This window comes from Sciurus carolinensis, chromosome 9, assembly GCF_902686445.1.
Source record: "Sciurus carolinensis chromosome 9, mSciCar1.2, whole genome shotgun sequence".
NCBI classification, from domain to species: Eukaryota; Metazoa; Chordata; class Mammalia; order Rodentia; family Sciuridae; genus Sciurus; species Sciurus carolinensis.
The window spans coordinates 130,019,102-130,038,269 of NC_062221.1; the positions used below are offsets into that span (position 1 = coordinate 130,019,102).

Sequence of the window (19,168 nt, forward strand, 5' to 3'; positions counted from 1 at the left end):
AGTGGCAAGGTCTATAAGGAAAGGCCAAACCTGGGCCTGTGCTTACCTTGCTCAGGGCTTCTCTGAAGAGCTGCACAAACTCTCCCATTGTCACGGCTGTGTACACGCCTGATTCTTGCCATAAGTCTGTGTTCAGGCAGTGATTGATGGTTTTTAAAGCTCTTTTCAAGATGACAGAAACAAGGGATAAAGCTGTGTGTCTCACCGATGTGCTGTCCAACTGGGAAGAAAAAAGGCATTCAATCCACGATGTTTCTAGGTAAAGAGATTTGTAAGCCCACGGTTGGCTGGCTCTTGCCCCCTCCTGGGTCACCACTAGGAAAGCCACGTAAGATGGATGAACGCTACACTGTGGGACCTGGAGACCCTGGGCCCCCAGGACATCCTCTGCGTCTAGTCTCAGCAGCTACCAGGAAAGAGGCTACTGAGGGTTTCTGTGTCTGCTTTCAGGAAGCCTTCTCTGACAACTGCTCAGACAACACGATCACCTGCATTAAAAGCAGCAAGATTGCTCCAGAACTTATTAAAAGCATTCCACGTCAGGGAGAGATGGCAAGAAAACATGTTGGATTCTTCATGAAGAAAAATCACCGCCAGGCTCAGAGCAAATGTTGTGACTGAGAAGGTGGTTTGTTCCCCAGAGGTTCGCGTGCTGGAAGCTTAGCTCCAGCGCGACAGCACCAGGAGGAGCCTATGAGAGGTGCTCAGATCATGGGGTGCCATTCTCGGAGGGAAGCAGAGTCCTAGGCTCTGGTCCAGACCAACCCCAGGAAACTGTGCATTCTCACATGATCCCAGTGATGCCACACTTATTGGTATGGCAGCCTGGGTGGGACACTGGAGATCTGGAGCAAGGAAGAACAAACGGCTTTCTAACTAGATTTTAGTCTATTAGCCACATTCTAATGCTTGGTGTCCCCGCATTCCTACTAGCCGTGGCTTCACTCTAAGTGGACACTATTCGCTACACAGGCACACAGAATGAAGCCAGAAATGGCTGGAACCCGTAATTCGTCCAAAAGCAGGCCCCACGCAAGGACTCCCACGACACCAGAGGGCTGGGGATAAAGCCCAAGCCCCTTCTCACCAGCCCTTCTTGTTTCCCATTTCTAAAATCAACCTACTCTTCTCTTTCAAATTCAAAACGTATACTATCAGAAATTTTTGAGGCAACACTGTCAGGGAGGAAAGAAAAACAACTGGTAACTGCAGCCCCCAGATCCACTCGTACCAGTGAAAAAAGTCTCAGCTCCTGGGAAGGACACCTGTGGGGCTCAATGGCCCTGGGCCTGCATGGACAGGAGAGGGCTGTGTTCTCCCTCACTCCCTGAAGACTCCTGAGGGGACCTTGAGACAACACCAGGAGGGGGGCAGGGCGCAGCCTCTCACCTTTCAGAAAGCCCGGAGTGAGCAGGGAGCGCAGACGCAGCCCTCCGAGGAGCCGTACCTGATCTGTTCCTTTCAGTTCAATTTTCCTGCAAGCCCCTTGGGAAGTATTAGCACCTCCCACAAAATAGAGGGACAAACTAGGTGGGTCCCCGTTTTCTTATGCGAGCAGAACAAAAGACCTTTCTTCCTTGTCCCACACAGGCCTCCTCTCCATTCCTAAGTGACTGCCCATCCTCAGCACAAACCCTGGGTGGGAACCCAAAGATTCCACTGCACTGTCACAGAGTCTACACCACATTATGGTGACTGTGCCACCGTCACTGGGCCAACTCAGGTCTGTGTGACAAGGCTGACCACTGATGTCACACACCCCAGCTTGCTTGAAAGGACGGAGGGGCTCCCAGGCAGGACTTGGCCACTTGGGCTTAAGAGAGACCGGCAGGGCCAGAACCCAGGTGTGCCAACAACTCACAGACATTTACCTAAACTGATGACAGTGTGGTGAAACACACACAAGCCCCTTAGAACGTGGCTCCTGATGGGACCTGGGGACCTCTTTAATAAATAAATATGTGAAACTTAAGTATCTATTTTTTCCATGAACGTGTCCTTCAAAAATACCTAAAAATAAATGTCCCCATCAAATCTTAACACTAATCGCCTGAAACAAAAAAGAAAGAATCTGCTGACAAATTTCGGTCTCAGGCTGCCCAAAATTCTGCACTCATGATATTTTAATGAAGGAGTTTCCCTTTCTGATTCTCCCACCCCAGGCAGGGCTAGAGAGGCAAGGCGGTATCCAGAGATCCTGCCACGTGCTAGATAAAGGACAGATGTGGAACCATAGTCACACCTAGGAGTGGGCAGGTCCTTGCCCCAAGTGAGTGGTCACTCATGGGTCATTTCAAACTAAAGGCCCATCTTAGAAGCCTCAGGGGCATTCTGATGAAATACAATCTAATAGAGTCAGGTTGGTGTTCTCTGGATCCTCGGGCAGCACAGCCTGAGAGCTTAGCAGAAAAAAATTCCGGAAGCGAGGGCAGCCCACGACCTTACATTTAATGCCTGAGTGAACATGATCTTATTGCACACCAGGGGCACCGTGGTCACCATCACCATCGCCAGGAGCCGTGGCAAGGGGATAAACTCCCTGGTCCAAAATGCCCGAGAAACCTCTGGCTGGGCCTCATAGATCTGGAGAAAAAGAAAAGAGATTGGTTGGTGCCAGAAATAAATTCTAAATCTGAAGCAAATTTTAAGAACCCCACACTGAAGCCATTCCAATTAAATAGTGATGAAGGTCAGACTGGCCACAAGGAACAAGGATGCTATTAACCCGGAATCCACTTGCTAAAGACAAGTCAGGTCACCACCCTGGCATCATCACGGCAGTGACCTCCAAAGCAGAGCCTGGCCTGAGGTTTGGGGAGCCTCTTAACTCTGATGACAAATCCACCACTGCTGGAACTAACAGTGGTACCACTCACTAGCAACCACTGCACTTGACAGGCATCTGACAAATCATGCCGTCTTTTTAAAGCTTCATGACCCCTTTGGGCGAGGGACACCGGACATTAAAAATAAAATGTGTTTATGGATGGCAAAGCTGGGTCTCAATGAGGTTCAGTGACTTCCCTTGGACCACAAGGCTAATAAGCAGCAAATTAAGGATCCAACTCAGGCTGCAGAGACTATGCATTTGCCCCTTGGTGACGCTGGGAGAACAGTACCAGAAGCAGCTGACCAGTACCATCTTCCCCCAACAAGGGGCAAGGCTCATCCTTCTTACCTGGAGATACAGATGGGGACTGCACAGGTAGTCACCCAGGAAAATTTAGACAACACACAAATAATACAAGATAGATTTACAGACAATGCTGGATACGGACTGAGGCACAAGAAAATAATCCCAGATACTTCATTATTAGGCAGGTCATAAATCAGGCAAGAAGCTTAACTGAGCCAGACAATACTGAGCACTCCTAATCCGAAAATCTAAAATCCAAAGCTTTTTTTTTTTATTTGTTCTGATTCGTAGTACATGACAGTAGAATGCATTTATACATTTTGATAGATTATACATAAGTAGAGTGTAATCTCTCATTTTTCTGATTATACATATTATAGGATCATATCAGTCATGCAGTCATACATGTACATGAGGTAACAATGTCTGTTTCACTCTACTATCCTTCCTACCTCCATACCCCTTCCCCTCCCTTCACTCCCCTCTACCTAATAGTTTTTTAAATGTCAACGTGTATCTATGCAAATATTTCAAAATCCAAAAGTCTCTAGAATCTGAACACTTCTAACCCCAAGCATTTTGAGTAGGGACATATAACCTGTACCTCTACTGGTTGGTGAGGGGGATGCAGACCAACATCCAACGGCTCATTTCAAGGTATTCTAAGAAATTGAAACCAATCTTCAAAAACTGTCTTGCAATTCAGATATTTCACTAATTCTGGCCTAACTATGCTCAGACTCAACAAGATATCACCTAATGCAAAATCTTAATGAGGAAGATAAATTGGTTTAACAGATCCTCAAGAAAAAAAGTTCAAAATTCAGCTCAGTGAAAATCAACACGCTATACTCAGAGGACAAATTCACCCAAGTTACATCATCTAAAATAGCCCTTTATCCCTGAAGGGAGACCTCCCTGTGCACACCTGACCAGAGAAGGATGCCTGGCACTCTCCTGACTCACCATGCTCTGCCTGCCCCAGTCAACAGGCACTTTTTACCTTGTTTAGTAGTTTGATGTTATTTAGCCACGTGGACTTCACTCTTGGGAGAAAGGAGAACGTGACCTCCTTGAAGTATTTGTTCAGCAAGTCTGGGCACACCTTAAGGATGTTCACCACAAGCTCAGCCACCAGCTCGTCCTCCGCTGCCGTTTTCAAACCCAACAAGAAGTGCAAGAGTGTCAGGTTGCCTCCTCTGTTGGGGACAGAGACAAGAGTCAACAAGGTAAATTCAAAATGTGCTGAGAGCTGGAGCTGGGGGTTTCAGCACCACAGCAGAGGTCTTCGATTTCCACCCCATGCTCCTGAGTGGCTGCAAAGGCCCCGACTTTGTCCTGCTCCCGTCTCTGCTTTCCTCCTTCCTCCCTCAAGTTCAATTTGACTTCTAAAGGAGAGAAAGACAGCGACCTCTTTATGCTGCCAGCCAGCTACAGTCTGCCTAAAAGGCAAGGCCACTGTAAAAAAAGGCAAACCCAGCAAACAGGACTCCCTCCTCCTGCAATTTCTTCCTTCCTTCCTTTTTTTTTTTTTTTTTTGCATTCAGTTCAATGGATTATTGAATAATAATTATGTTCTTGTAATAACAACATTCCATGCCCCTTAATTTTTTAAAATTTATTTTTTAGACAACACATAAAAGCTTAAAAACTGTAAATACCATGTAATGTTCCGAGACATGTATGCACTGCATAATGTTTACATCAAGTTAAATATGTTTATCTCCTCAAACATTTTTCATTTCTTTATGGTGGAAACTTCAAAACCCATTTCTTCTGCCCTCCCCAAATTTCACTTTGAGATTTTACTGACTTCTTTCCCTAACCACATACAAAAAGCATTATATAAATATGTATATATTGTACATGTGTGTGAGCATAAAAATACAGACAGGTAAGGTGTTTTTTTTCTGAAAGGAAACAGTTTTTTTCATAGGCAGTCAGTGCTCATGAATTGCCACAAGGTTCATAATGACATCAAATTAGTTCTAAAATGCTATAAGACAGCACGAGGTCTTTGTGCACATCTTCTGCCTTCTGTTTCCAGCTTATTTCAAATTCCTGCACCTTTACTCAGCAGCTAAGTGAGAATCTAGTACAGGGAAAAATCCACTGTGGGAAAGTATTCAAAAATTTTCCCAAAGTGTGCAAACCATCTTTGAGAGTATGAAAAGATGACAAAAGTAAGAGAAAAGAAAACCTGCAGACCCTGCATCACATAAAGGGAGCAATAACCTGGGGACCTACACAGCCAAAGCACGGGACTCTAGGTTTTATCTGCCTGAAGTCTTTTAAGAAAAGATGCCTTTTGTATCTGATTGGCTCTGGGATTCTGCAACATCCAAAAGAACCTTAGAATCTGCCACTTTTCCATGCCATGTGGATGATTTCTAAGATGTCCCGTGTCTTGAATTCCTTCATAAATTGAGTAAAACTATAATGCTAAATGACAGCTGTATACATAGAAGTTTCTTTAAAACCAATTAGCATAAAATTTTATTCAAAAAGTATCCTTTTAAAAGAAAGGTGTAAAGAATTTTAAAAGATAAAATAATATAAAAATTTCATGAAAAGAAATATAGTTGCTACTATCAAATGAACAGAACATTAAGTCTACCAACAGTGCCAAAAATACCACACATACTTATTATTTTAATCAACAGTGTAATAGAATGAACAGCACTGACTGATCATGGTATGCAATGCACAGCCGGTGCTGCTCCTGGCAGACGCAGGCTCCACCCTCTGAGGCAGGCGCTACTTTTATTTCCATTTGATCAATGAGTTAAATGAGGCAGGGAGGACACGTAACCTCTAAGGTCTCAGGGCTGTTAGGATTAGAGCAGGTCTGCAGAGCTCAGCGAGCTAGGTTAACTGTTTAATCTGACCTGCACAGCAAGGCCCACCACCTATCTTTACGCATAAAAAGAGTTTTGGGGAACTCAGTTACATTCATTTATCTCTGTCTACGGCCACATCAGAGCTGTAATGGCCCTGCCAAGCAATCACAACGCAGTGTACAGCCTGTCAAGTCTAAAATACTATCCGGTTCTTTATAGAAAAAGCTTGCCAAGCCTTGCTCCACTCTCTAACACCCACTATGTGCCAAGCACCATCATAAACACTGGGAGTCAAAACAGATCAGCCCCTTTTCTCACTTCACACAATCAGATAATAAAGAGGCAAGAAGTCACTTTGCAGGGTGGTGAGAAATCACAATGAGAAGACTGAACCAGGCAAAAGGAGGCTGACAGTGGAGGGGTGGCAAGGGCAGGCCTCCCTGAAGAGGTGACATTTCTGCAGGGACCTGAATGAAAAGAGGGACGAGCCCACAACTGTCAGGTCTGAGTCTCCTCAAGGTCTCCCATCACTATCCACAAACACAGGCCCCCGCCCACCCTGCTCCCCTAAGCATGGCAATTGTTTTGTGCTAGTAGCTTCAAAAATTCATGAAAACCACAGCTTACTCCAAACAGATCCACACCCTCAATCTGACTCAACATGCTCACCAAGTGATCACCTACTTTAAGGGCCTAGTTATAGAGGTAAAATTGCTTTACAAGGGTTGGAGGGAAACGTGTTCTAAGCATGGTTGTTAGATTTTTATTAGATTATAAAAGTGCAGTTAGATTATAAAGTGCAGGGAATTAATTCATTCATACTGATGAGAGAAAAACTAACGCTTTCACTAAGTAAGAGAAAACTTAAAGAGGGAAAAAAATGATATTGCAAGCTAAATTCAAATGCAAATCAAAACTACCCTAAGATTTCATCTCACTCCAATTGGAATGGCTATTATCAAGAACACAGCAATAGTAAGTGTTGGTGTGGACAAGGCACACTCAATACATTGTTGGTGGAGTTGCAAATTGGTGCAGCCACTCTGGAAAGCAGTATGGAGATTCCTCAGAAAACCAGGAATGGACCCACCATTTGACCCACCTATCCCACTCCTCATTTTATACCCAAAGGACTTAAAATCAGCATACTACACAGTAACACAGCCACATCAATGTTGATAGCTGCTCAATTTACAATAGCTAGATCATAGAACCAACATGGATGCCCTTCAGTTGATGAATGGATAAAGAAACTGTGGTATAGATACACAATGGAATATTACTCAGCCATAAAGAAGAATAAATTTATGGCATTTGCTGGTAAATGAATGGAGTTGGAGAATATCATGCTAAGTGAAATAAGCCAAGCCCAAAAAACCAAAGGCCGAATGTTTCTCTGATAAGTGGATGATGACACATAATGAGGGGAGGAGGTGGTGGCAGGGGCAAGAGAAGAATGGAGGAACTTTGGATTGTGTAGAAGGAAATGGGGTGGGAATGGGTGGGGGAAGGAAAGATAGTGGACTGAGACAGACATTATTACCCTATGTACATGTATGATCACACAAATGGTGTGAATCTACATTGTGTACAACATAGAAATGAAAAGTTGTACCCCGATTGTGTATAATGAATCAAAATCAGTCTGTAAAAATAAGTAAATAATAATAATAATCTCAGAATTTGAAATGAGTGCAAAATCACAAGCGGGCAAAATAATTCCCACCATGTAATCCCATTCTGAAAGAATCAGGAATCTTCTGACTGCCTGAATTACAAGTACATCACACCATCCAAATCCTTAAAATAAAATGCTGTGCAGTCAAGGGGATGGGGGATAAGTCATTCACGATAACCAGAAAATACGTCCAAATTTTTATTGTCAAATGAGAAAAAATCAGTTTGATAATTTTAGTGATAAAGAAACAAAACACATATGTATTATAGTTATATGACTTAACAACTACTGAGTTGTTAAGACAGCTGTGGAATCAGATTTCCTGAGTTCAAATGCATACTTAAGTACCTTGACCTCTCTGTGACCATTTTTCTGCTCTAGAAAATTAAGATTAAATGGTATCCACGTTCACGAGGTTCATGTCAGGATTCCCCTCCTGGTAAAGCTGACTTAACAGACTCATTCTCAGATCCAGCTGACCACCCCACCATTTTTAAGTAAAGAACTGAACACTTCCCTCTGTGAAATATCTCATTACCCATGCTTCTAAAAAAACTGCTAGGCTGAGGCTTCTGCCCGAGGACACGCAATCAATAGAAGTTCTCTGGACCCCCAACTGCTCAGCCCTAAAGCGAGGTAGATAACGTCCACAACTTCAGTCCTAACTTACTAAAGACACAGTGACTTCTGAGAAACACACACAATGGGGTTCATAAGAGTGTTGTACTTTACCTGCCAAAGGTACCCAAAGATGCATCATAAAAATTGATGCCATGCTTGAGAGAACAGCAAAGATCCAACAGGAAGTTATGCACGAGCTCCCTCACCATGGTTTTCCCTGCTTCTTCAGCAGACACCTATGAGGGTTTAAAAAGATTCAGTGATTCCCAAGCTCATAAACCTTGGTAATAGCTACAGAATAAAAATGAGACAGTATTACCTGCCTGATTTAACAACTGAGAAAACATTTAAAATCAAACACCACTTGGTATCATTCCAGAAAAACAAAGAAAGAAACCAAAACCAAAAACAACAACAAAAAAACAAACAAACAAACAAAAAACCAAATATATCAATCAAGATAAAAGAATACTCTAAGGATGACAAGTTTAAACCTGTTTTGATTTAAACCTGTTTTGATAAAAGCTTAAAAATGACTAATTTCTCTTATACTTTGAATAAATTCCACATGTGGGAGTGTTTTTATTAAGCCTGTGGGACTTCCTGCTAAGGGAACATACAAAACCATGTTCAAAACAAGAGGACACCAGCAAGTCACTGGGATAAAAGGAAGCCAAACAGCAGACTCTGGAGAGGCAAAATTATCATACAGTTAACAGGAAGACTGCACCTCCAACTCTGTGGGCCAAGTCCACGTTCAGAAACACCCCAAGGAAAATGAAAACAAGGAAATGCAATATGCATGGGGGTCAAGACTGAGCCAACTGCTTTAACTCGTGAGTTAACTACCACAAATGACCCACGTCAGCAGGTGGGGAACTGTGAGTCTCCTAGACAGCATTCCCAAGTAAAAGAAATAAACACTGGAACTCCAAAAACTAGATATAAAAAAGGAGAAGAAAACCAGAAGAGTGCCAACTGAGAGAAGAGAGAGCCTGGAGGAGGCCTATAAATCTACAGCGTGGGCACTGCATGCAGAGTCTAAGATTCAGCCAGAGGGGGTCAGTTTTCCTCATTAAAAAAATAAATACAGTAAATTATCACAATGACCCCCAAGATTAGGAAAGAAACTAAATTGTAAAAAACTAAAACATTTAAAATCATATTGTATTTAACAAAGAAATAATCTAACCATATAGCCATAAGCCAAAAGAAAGAGATCAAATGAGGAGGATTAGTTTTGAGCCTGGAATAGTGTACAGATGCTCTGATCTCCTGAGGTTAACGCTCCAGCACTAGGATCAACCGAGATCCCACAGGGGCTGCACCTTGTCCGTCTCAGGGATTTCCAGGGCCACGTCGACAATCCCATTCCAGCTGTAGAGAGACCGCTATGTGGTTCAGCAACTGCCCAGTAAAGAAACGAACTTTCTGTGTTTTTGTGATACTCTTACTGTGAACTACCTGAAAATAATAATAAAACACATGAAGCTTAAAGAATGGGCTATCGTTTTCTTACTAAGGTTACATTTACATATGGTTTGGGGCTTTTTTACGTAAGCTTTTTCCACATCATTTAAAATTCCTGTAGAGCATCATTCTGGAGAGCTGAACACCACTCTGTGCCATGAGCAGATCACAACTTACTTCACCAATGCCCTGTGGTGACAATCAGGTTGCTTCCACATTCTGCCTATTCCCCGTAAAACCATGAAGTGTCCTCGTAGTCTTCACTACATGTGGGACCAGGAACCTGGCGTGGTTCTTACAATGGAACTGTGGCACAAGTCCTCAAAAACCCCCAGCATCTCTGGGGTGTGGTCCAGGTATATGTATTTCAACACTCCCTGTGTGGCTTGGGTGGATATTCCAGTTCAGAGTGACCTTACTCAGGGTCCATGAACACAAGACCTCTTACATATGGTGACAGATCTGTCTTCCACAGGACTGTAACACCTTCTCCAGTGAAGTGTCCCATCCAGAGCATCTTTGTTAGCACTATCGTTTATTTTTGTAGAATCAATGCTATTCTGGTAGGTGAAAAAACCTCTATGTCATTATGTGCATTACCTTACAAAAGCTGACAGGCGGGAGGGCTGTCTGGCGCACTGTAAGATGTTTAGCAGCAGCCTGATCTTTACCCACCAAGGGCCAGCTTTACCTCCCCAGTCCTAACAACAGACATGTTTCCAGACAGCACCAAATTCCCAGGGAGGAAAAAAATGTCCCCTGTTGAGAATCACTGTTTTAAATATGATGAGAAGCAAGCGTTTTCATGCTTATTAGCCATTTTTATGTGGGTTTTTGACAAACTTTCACATTGGGAGGGTCAGTTTTTCTAATTGATCACTTAAAGACATTGATCACTGTATTAAAGACAGTGATGTTTTAGCAAATATTAAAATTCCTGCAAGATGCCTGCAAAAGGCAGAATATACGCCCTAACACAAATGAGCACTTGGCAAGATTGTGAATGAAGAACTATGAGTAACACTTCTTCCCATCCTAACAGAAGGGCAGCCTCACCTGAACAGCATCGACTGCTTCAGCAGATCTTAACCTTGCAGCCTGAGGTGCTCACCACCAAGACCCTGCTCTCCTTAAGAAGCTGCTTTCCCCTAGCCTACGTAACTGCAGCCTCCAGAGCCCTGAACATGCCAGGAACTGTCCCTTCCATCACAAGGAGAAAACAAATGACACATACACCAGTCACAAACATACCTTTGTCTTCAGGGTGGATAACAAGATGTTGATGGTAGAAATCCTATCTTCCTTTATGCCTGAGCTAAAGATGCAAGGAATAAATTCTGAAAAGTAAAAGTTTCAAAACGTTAAACTCATTTTCAAAACACTAAACTCAGAAAACTCAGATGAGAGACTACTACTGTTTGAATGGTACAATAAACAATGCCATGTGCCTTTTTTAAAAAGTTTTATCTTTCTTAATTATACAAATTCATTGTAGGAAAATCCAGTTATGTGACACAAGAAATTAAGAGAACCTAAAGTTAAAGTATTAAAGAACTTTTACAAAGTTCAGTCATTTTTTAGCCTCATTTTACTTTCATTTTCTTACATTAAGTAAAATGAACTTAATACTGATTATTTGAAAGGGAGTATATAGTGTGATAAATCTAAAATTTATTTCTTGTTTAGACTTGCTCAGAAGTATGTTTAAAATGATGGTCATAATTTTATTGGCTAGTGGTGGGTAGTTTGAGGGGTATTTTGTTTGCTTTTTTGGTTTGTTTTGTTTTCATACTTCTTGATCACCAGGGAGACAGGCTAGGTCATTACTAATGCACTGGTTACACTGGACAGAAGCATTGAAGCAATTATGGTTTTACTCACTTCATGCAGCTTAATGGATACACATAATTTCTACAAAATTCATTATTCTTAAAAAAAATCAGAAAATACTAAGCAAACCAAAAGACTAAGATTCAAAATCAACCCATAACTCTGACACCCAAAGGTGATCACACTGACATCTGAGTTAATTATTAGCTTTCTGATGAAGACAGACTGCTTTATTTAACTATCAGTAAAATGGGATCATATTTTACGACTTTATGACTGAGTTTACACCTAATCATATATCACTGAAAAACTCTGATGTCAGTAAGCATTTTTATTAGCTTATGACTAGAACTCCCTTTGTTCAACTAGTCCTTCCTGGTGAATAGTAAGAGTCCATTTCCAGTTGATACAATAAAAGTGTTCCTTACCCAAACCTCTTCTCACATCCTTAACTACTTGGGACAATGACTACCCATGAAATGCTGCATCAAGCATCTTAAATGCTGGATACATAAGGCCAACTGCCCTGCAGAAACCCACCCCTTTGGCCCACTGTCTTTCAATTAAAGGCCAACTGGCTGGGAGGACACGGGATTGTAAGACATACCTCACCCAGCAGGACATCCTGAACCTAGTTCCTGGCAAAGAGCAAGGAAAAAACTGTCTATGGCATCATGTAGAGAGTGCACTTCCTCTCCCATGATGTCTCACCATGGTAGTGGTGGCGCCCTACACAGGCCAGGCTGACAACATGCAGGCTGACCTCTGCCCACCCCCATTCATGAGACCTGAGCTCCCCGCTGGGAAAGCAAAAGGGCTCCCTCAGGAGTCACTCAGCTAAGGCACCCTGGCCCTCCTCCAAGGATGACTCTCAGAGTTCCACCCATGGACAAGGCACGTGGTTCTGAGAACTAACTGAGCATGTGCTGAACTATGCCGTCGTTTACTATCACACCGAATCTCTTGACAAAACACAGCCCTAATAAATTATGCTAAGACTTGTTCTACAGAGACAGCCACCAGAAGATGGCCAAGTGGGAACTCTCTGGAGCCCTGTTACTAATATTCTGGTAATAATATTCTTGGGGTAGAGCCACTAAGATTTTATTTTTACTGCAGTTCTGGGGATCAAACCAGGGCCTTGCAAATGCTAATAAGCAAACACTCTACCACTGGGCTACACCCGCATCCCATAAACTTTATTTTTTTTTAATGGAATACTAAGAAAAGCCAGGTAGCGAGGGCTCAGAATTTATGTATGTTCTGAAGCCAAAAGTCATAAAGTCTCCTTGTCTGCCTCTCTGGTCTGCACTGATCCTTTGTTAGGGCAACCGCTCAGCATTCCAGACGGCCTAACAGGAATGTCCCAGTCATGCTGACCAGCCACATCAAGATGGCACTGCCCACAGATGTGCCCCCAGACCACTGTACCTGGTAGCTGCAAAGGCTGCAGACTTCTGGAAGAAATGGCTTGCGGCAAGTTTTTCAGAACCACGACAAGTGGCTTTCCTAAGGGACAAAGGGAACACCTACCTTTCAGCTCCAGCACTTGCCCTATAGTGCTGTCATCACCAGCAATTAAGAAAGAGAGCACAAACTGGATGTAGGCCAGCCGGACGTCAGGCACTCCCTGGAAGACAAAGAGACCCACGTGTCACACGCACCTCTCACAGTCGCCGGAGGAGGAACGCAGCTGGCATACACACATCTCTCAGCTCAGCATCGCCAGCCTCCCAGTCTTACCCCAGTAATCAGGAGAGATGGATGTCTAAGGCCAATTCCCACTCCTTATGGAAAGCACAGGGTTTGGCTTTGCTTTCTCCCTCTCCTTAGTCTTTTCTACTTTCCCTTTTCAAATCCTAGTCTCAAAAAGAAAAAAAAGAAAAAAGCCTGGGTAAAAAGTTATACCCCCTTGCCTGACTCAACATGTAACTTCTTGGTTCATGGGACACTCTGGTGTAGGGCAAAAGACACCCTGCCAAGATCCATGCTTTCTTGTCTGCCAATAAAAATAACCCACCCATGTTTTTAAAAATCTAGAGATAATGGAAAGACTGGTGCTGTTTTGATGAGAAGCCAAGGTGATGTCTGGTTTTATTAGATATTATAAATAAGGTATGAACTCACACCACAAATCAAAGCACAGATGCTTCACGTTACAAACCCTGCATGTGTTTCCCAGGATCACAGCCCAGACTGCCCCTCAGGTCTCAGCCACCACCAGGGCAGCAGAGTCCAAAGGCCATGACAGGCAGCCAGCATTTCCGGGGAAATCAGTAGGGTCAGCTAAGCAGTTTTCCCTCCCAGGGTCATAACGCAAAGCCATAGCTCATCATCCCTGTTCTATACTCAAGTAGGCCAGGACACATGGCCATGCAGGTCTCTCGGTAGAACTGGCAAGTGTGCTTAAACCAGAAATTTTTTCCCTTATCCGTTATTCCAAAGTACCTTAATTCACTAACAAGAAATAAGTTAAGATTACAGAGGATTATTGCTCTGAATGCCTGGAAAGATTAAGAAGTCCTCTCTGCCTTCCAAATAGTTCTGTTCCACCTGGTGGCAACAGAGGCACAGTGAGGATGGTGATGAGGACACTCACTGAATACTTATTATATGCCAGTCACCATGTCGGATACTGCATGTCATTATCTCAGTCGTTTCTCATAACAAGATGAGTAGAAATGTTAACATCCTCATTTTACAGAAGAGACCGAGGCTCTAAAAATTCTCTGAAGGTCAGACAGCTGAGTTGTTTGATATAAAGAAGTCTTCCCTTCTTCTCCGAGCTCTGTGGCATTTGCATTTTGCTTTTGCTCGGGGTTCAGGGGGCACACTTCATATCATTTCCGTGTCAACACAGGTATTTCATCAATTCCTTCTTGCTTTGCTGGGTGTACGCTTCTACTGAGAAAAGAAGGACACGCACCCTGGCTCTCCGACACCTGGACCAAGGCCTTGCACATCAGTTTTATTTACTGAATCTGCAGCATTAAGACCTCCTTACACCAATGCTGATTCATCCCAGAAGGCTTCAAATGATCCTTTCTGCTCTGGAGGCCTGTCTGGAGCCTCTCTGCCTCCTGGAGTCTGGGTACAATGATAACCAGGGCTGCACATGAGCTACATTTCCTGAGGGCATCAGCCATGCTCCTGTGCCTTCACTCACCAACCTCACGTTCAAACCCCCCAACCCCCAGTGTTCAAGATGCCTTATGTCAGGCTGAAAGGATGCAAAGACAACTAAGTGACAATACTGGGAAGCAGGGCCTTGGAATGCTGGTCCCAGTTTCAGCCATTCCAGATTTTTCTATCACAGCAGAATTGCCTTCCCGTGTGTTCCTCTGGCAATGAATTTCCAAAAGAAAAGTGTCACTGGCTCTTTGCAGTGCCAAATCCACAGGTATTTGTCACCGCCTGCAGCAACAATTTGCGTGGGTCTTTATCGGTGGTGGACTGGAAACGAACTGCTTCTATCTTTCTCTTAGTGGGCTGCTTTCTCGCTTATTCGCTTGTTCCCTGGGCTATTGAGGAAGAAAGGCTTTTCTTAGAGAGAGAGAGACTTTGCTTAAGAGAGAGAGACTACACTTTCAGAAATCTTATCTTCTTAGTTCTGCTGCTTCTTCTTAAAGGTGCGTCCTGCATCCTGTGAACTAAGGGTGCGCCTAGAGGTGTGTTCTCAATTCTCTGCTCTGTGATCTGCCTTCCCCCGCTGCCTGTTGCTTCTCTCTGCAAGCTGCTTCTATCTGCTTGCTGCCTTCTCTTCTTTCTTTCTGCTAGCTGCTGCTCTGCTTACTGCTGCTCCTTACTTAATTACTTACTCTTGCACCCCCGACTATGCCCGCCTATATTCCCTCCAGGAGGTGGAGGGCGGAGCCACGCCAGTTGCGATCAGGCGAGGAGCCAGCTGCCCCCACGGCAAGGGTTTAAAAATGAGCAGGCCGGAGCAGGCGCGCTCAGGAACACCTGTGCACGCGTTGTGTGCGTGGATTAACTGAATACGGTCAGTGATAAATCACCTAAGTGCGCTTATGTCAATTAACCTCCTCACTGCCGAAGTGATCAGGCGCCATTGCACAGCCCCCAACAGAAAAGGAACTTATTTTTGACCTAGGGCTCCCATTTTGTGTATCCCCAGACGACTTGAAATCTCAGAGGCCAACACTGTGGAGGAACTAGAGAGATAAAGATGCCTGACACATAGCACCTGCCCACTCCATACGGCCACCTGGGCCTGTCCCCATTCCATCACTCCTTCAAAGGCATTCCGCTCCCACCAAAAGAGAGCCATGTGCCTACTCCTCATTCCTACCCTGTGACCTCACAGGGCTGTTATCCCAGGAAGAAAATGTCCTGGAATCTTCAGGGCTTGTTCTGCAAAACACTGTCTAAAATAGACAAAACATATTTGGCAAAACTGCTCTGTGGCACAAGATTTTAACAATGCTTTTCTTGGCTGGAAGAATATACCCACGATCCTTTCTTCAGGAGACTTTAATAATTCCCTCCCAAATGTTCAAATATACTTGTTAAAAAATTGAAATTGCTACCAGCATCTCCAACAACTAAATGGCATGAAAAACAGGCAGGAGAAATGCAAAGATTCAAAAGATATTCACAAGGACCTGAGGAACACATCAACCAAATACGACATGCAAACCTTGTTGGATCTCAATTTGAACCACAAAGTATAAAATATTTTTGAGATGGTCAAGAAAATCCCAAGACTAATATGGGTTTCAGATGATATGAGAAATAATTAATGATGATAGGTGCAATAATAGTACTGTGGTTTCATTTTTTAAAAGGTCTTTTCTGTTAGAGTACATGCTGAAATATTCATGATGAACTATGATTCATGTCAGGATCTGCTATAACAGGCACTGCCAAGCAAACTGCAAAGCTGGGAGGAGCCCAAGTGGTGCAAGACGGGTGACACTGGCTGAAGCTGGCACACAGGGGTCCCTTGTTCCTTTAATACCCCTGAGATTCCCTATATTGAAAAAAAGAATCACATGTCTAGACACCATTTCCTACAACATTCAAAATATTTCAGATACCTGATACAAAAGATTACACCAGAGAGTAAAAACACTTTCACTTGACATTAACTCCCATTTTAGAGATCCTGGAGAGGTAAAATGACCTGCCCTGAGACCTGGGAAGAAACAGCTGGTGCACCTGGCCTTTGCTGGTTTTCCCATGTCATCTGGTCTTGGTGGGTGGCCTGGGTGCTTAATTCTTTTTCACTCAGATGGTTGAGATGGCTAAGGTCGAGAGAGAAGGGGGTAAAGGGAGGGGTACCTGATGGGTAATTACTGCCAGGCTTCCTGCCAGCCAAGACCAAAGAACTGTGATATTTGCCCTGGTGTGCAAATAGCACACACATTCTTTTTATGAGAATGCATTTAACTGTCAGGAGCCATTACTCACTGAATGGAATTTGTCAACATGTTAATAAAGCATAGTATCCAAGAGACTAAGACCTGGACCTTTTTTCCTCAGAGAATACCTTATTCTTAATTTCAGTAAAAGCCTCAACACCAGGCCAATCCCAAAGAGCCATAAAAGTACTTAATATTATTATTAATCCTTCAGTCTATTTCCCAGCAATGCAGAAACCTTTGTTTGCTTTGCTTTTTTGGTAACAGGATTGAACCCAGGGGTACTCAACCACTAAGCCACATGCCCAGCCCTTATAATATTTTATTTTGAGATGGGGGTCTCGCTAAGATGCTGAGGGCCTCCCTAAGTTGCTGAGACTACCTTTGAACTCATGATCCTCCTGCCTCAGCTTTCCAAGCCACTGGGATTATAGGTGCACACCACAGCACCCAGCTAGAATTCTCAGGAAAAGTGAGAGAACAAGCTAGCATGTGGTTACAGAGGAGAACTGTCCTAATGTGGTTCTCCACCTTGGTAGGCAGGGTTGATACCTGTCTGCCTGCTCAGGAAGTGGAGGAAAAGTCTGGTGGGGCTGTGGACAGCACTAAGCACCAGGCAGCCCACAGGGCAAAGGAAAGAGGCACTGCCACACTGCAGGGCACACACACTGGGATCACAGAAATCCCAGTGTGCTTTCTTCCCAGGAAGCTGTCCAACCCCAAGTGACACTGCTAGAGCTACCAGGGAGCTCCCACAGACAAGCATGCACACTCCCATTCTCTTGGGCACGTTCACCCCTACCCAGGACCAGATTAAAACTGGGAGGCACGGGTCACTTACTAAAGGGCCACAGAGCCCTCTTGAGAATGTCACTGGCTAGAGTTCTAAGGGTACTCTCCCAAGTGAACAGAATGGACTGAGGACTAAGGCATTCAGAAATGGGGACTTCGAGGTTATCTCATTTGCCCAGAAGAGAAGACACTTGAGAACTAAGTCATCCTCACAGGCCAGAGGCAATGTACCACCAAGCCAACTTCCCGCTCCCCGCAGCCCTGGAAGCTTCCTGAGACGTCCAGTTGTTCAAGCTCTGCTAAGCAGCTGGCCCCATCATCGGCTGGGGTGAGACCTGCCCTCCTCACAGACAGAGGCTGGTTGTTGCCAAAGGACACCCTTCTCTATGTGTTCCGGGACTGACACAGAAAAATAAACTACCGCAGCCCTCCAAAGGGAAGGAAGACACACAGGGGAGCACAACACTTGGGTTCTCACCTTTGAATCCCGCTTGGTCACAAGGGTATACAAGGTCTTTTTATTCAAATCAAAATGGCTACAGACATCCCTGGCAGCTTCGGGCCCCTGGCTCACCATGGCGGCCATCAGGTTCAGACAGGTTCGAGCCATCCTGCCCAGGGACAGAAAGCCAAACATGTTAGGACACAGAAGCACAAGACCATCTCCTGAGGAAGACAAGCACACATCTGGCTGTGTGATTTGCTACCCCAAATCCAGAAAAAGAAAGATGGGCTCTCTTGTTTTTTTCAAGTAAAACAAAAACTTGGAAAGCTAAAAAGCTGAGAATGAGGAAGATCAAGAAACAAGGATGAAAAGTTATTTCTGCAGTCAACTACCATATGACCAAGATACCACACCCCAATCCATGTCTGGCGCACAGGACCTCTCTCCAAAAGTGAGTGCCTGGCTGCCTTTCTGCTCAGTTACCCAGAACTGGCGGCTCACTGAACACCGCTGTGTGTGAGGCACTATTCTAGGGGGCGGAAAGGCAGCGACATTTTAAAAGACAGGTAAGGCCCTGCCCACATGCACCTTGCATTCCAGCGGTGGAAGACAGTCAACAGACAGATGTGGAGTATTATGGCAACTGCACGGGCATCTGTCATTATGCAAAACACCAAAGCAGGATGAAGGGGCAGGACAGTGGGCATGCTACTGGACACAGGAGGGTCAACAAAGACCACACTGAGGTGACACTTTCACAAAGTGCTGAAGGCAGAGGTTGCCCAAGACTACTGGGTGTCGGGGTTTCTAGGGCCCCCAGCCTTAGGCATGGTCAAGATGGCGCCTGGCGCTGAGCCAAAAGCGGCCAGCTATACAGTAACAACCAACGAATTCCAATGATTGGCTAGTTAACGATGTGACTAGAGCATGCCCCCCTCGTGTACCCATCCTATGCCTGCAGCTGTCCGCGTTTAT

General features: G+C 44.3%; 1 protein-coding gene across 1 annotated transcript in view; it reads right to left on the bottom strand.

Annotated features, from left to right (window-relative positions):
• Positions 1–19,168, bottom strand: part of Urb1 (URB1 ribosome biogenesis homolog) — a 66,430-nt gene that overhangs the window by 41,767 nt on the left and 5,495 nt on the right. Inside the window, 9 exon segments of the mRNA XM_047564933.1 lie at positions 47–220; positions 2,446–2,583; positions 4,140–4,335; positions 8,387–8,511; positions 9,604–9,663; positions 9,665–9,739; positions 10,997–11,082; positions 13,109–13,205; positions 18,227–18,359. Coding sequence (XP_047420889.1) covers positions 47–220; positions 2,446–2,583; positions 4,140–4,335; positions 8,387–8,511; positions 9,604–9,663; positions 9,665–9,739; positions 10,997–11,082; positions 13,109–13,205; positions 18,227–18,359 — 1,084 coding nt within the window.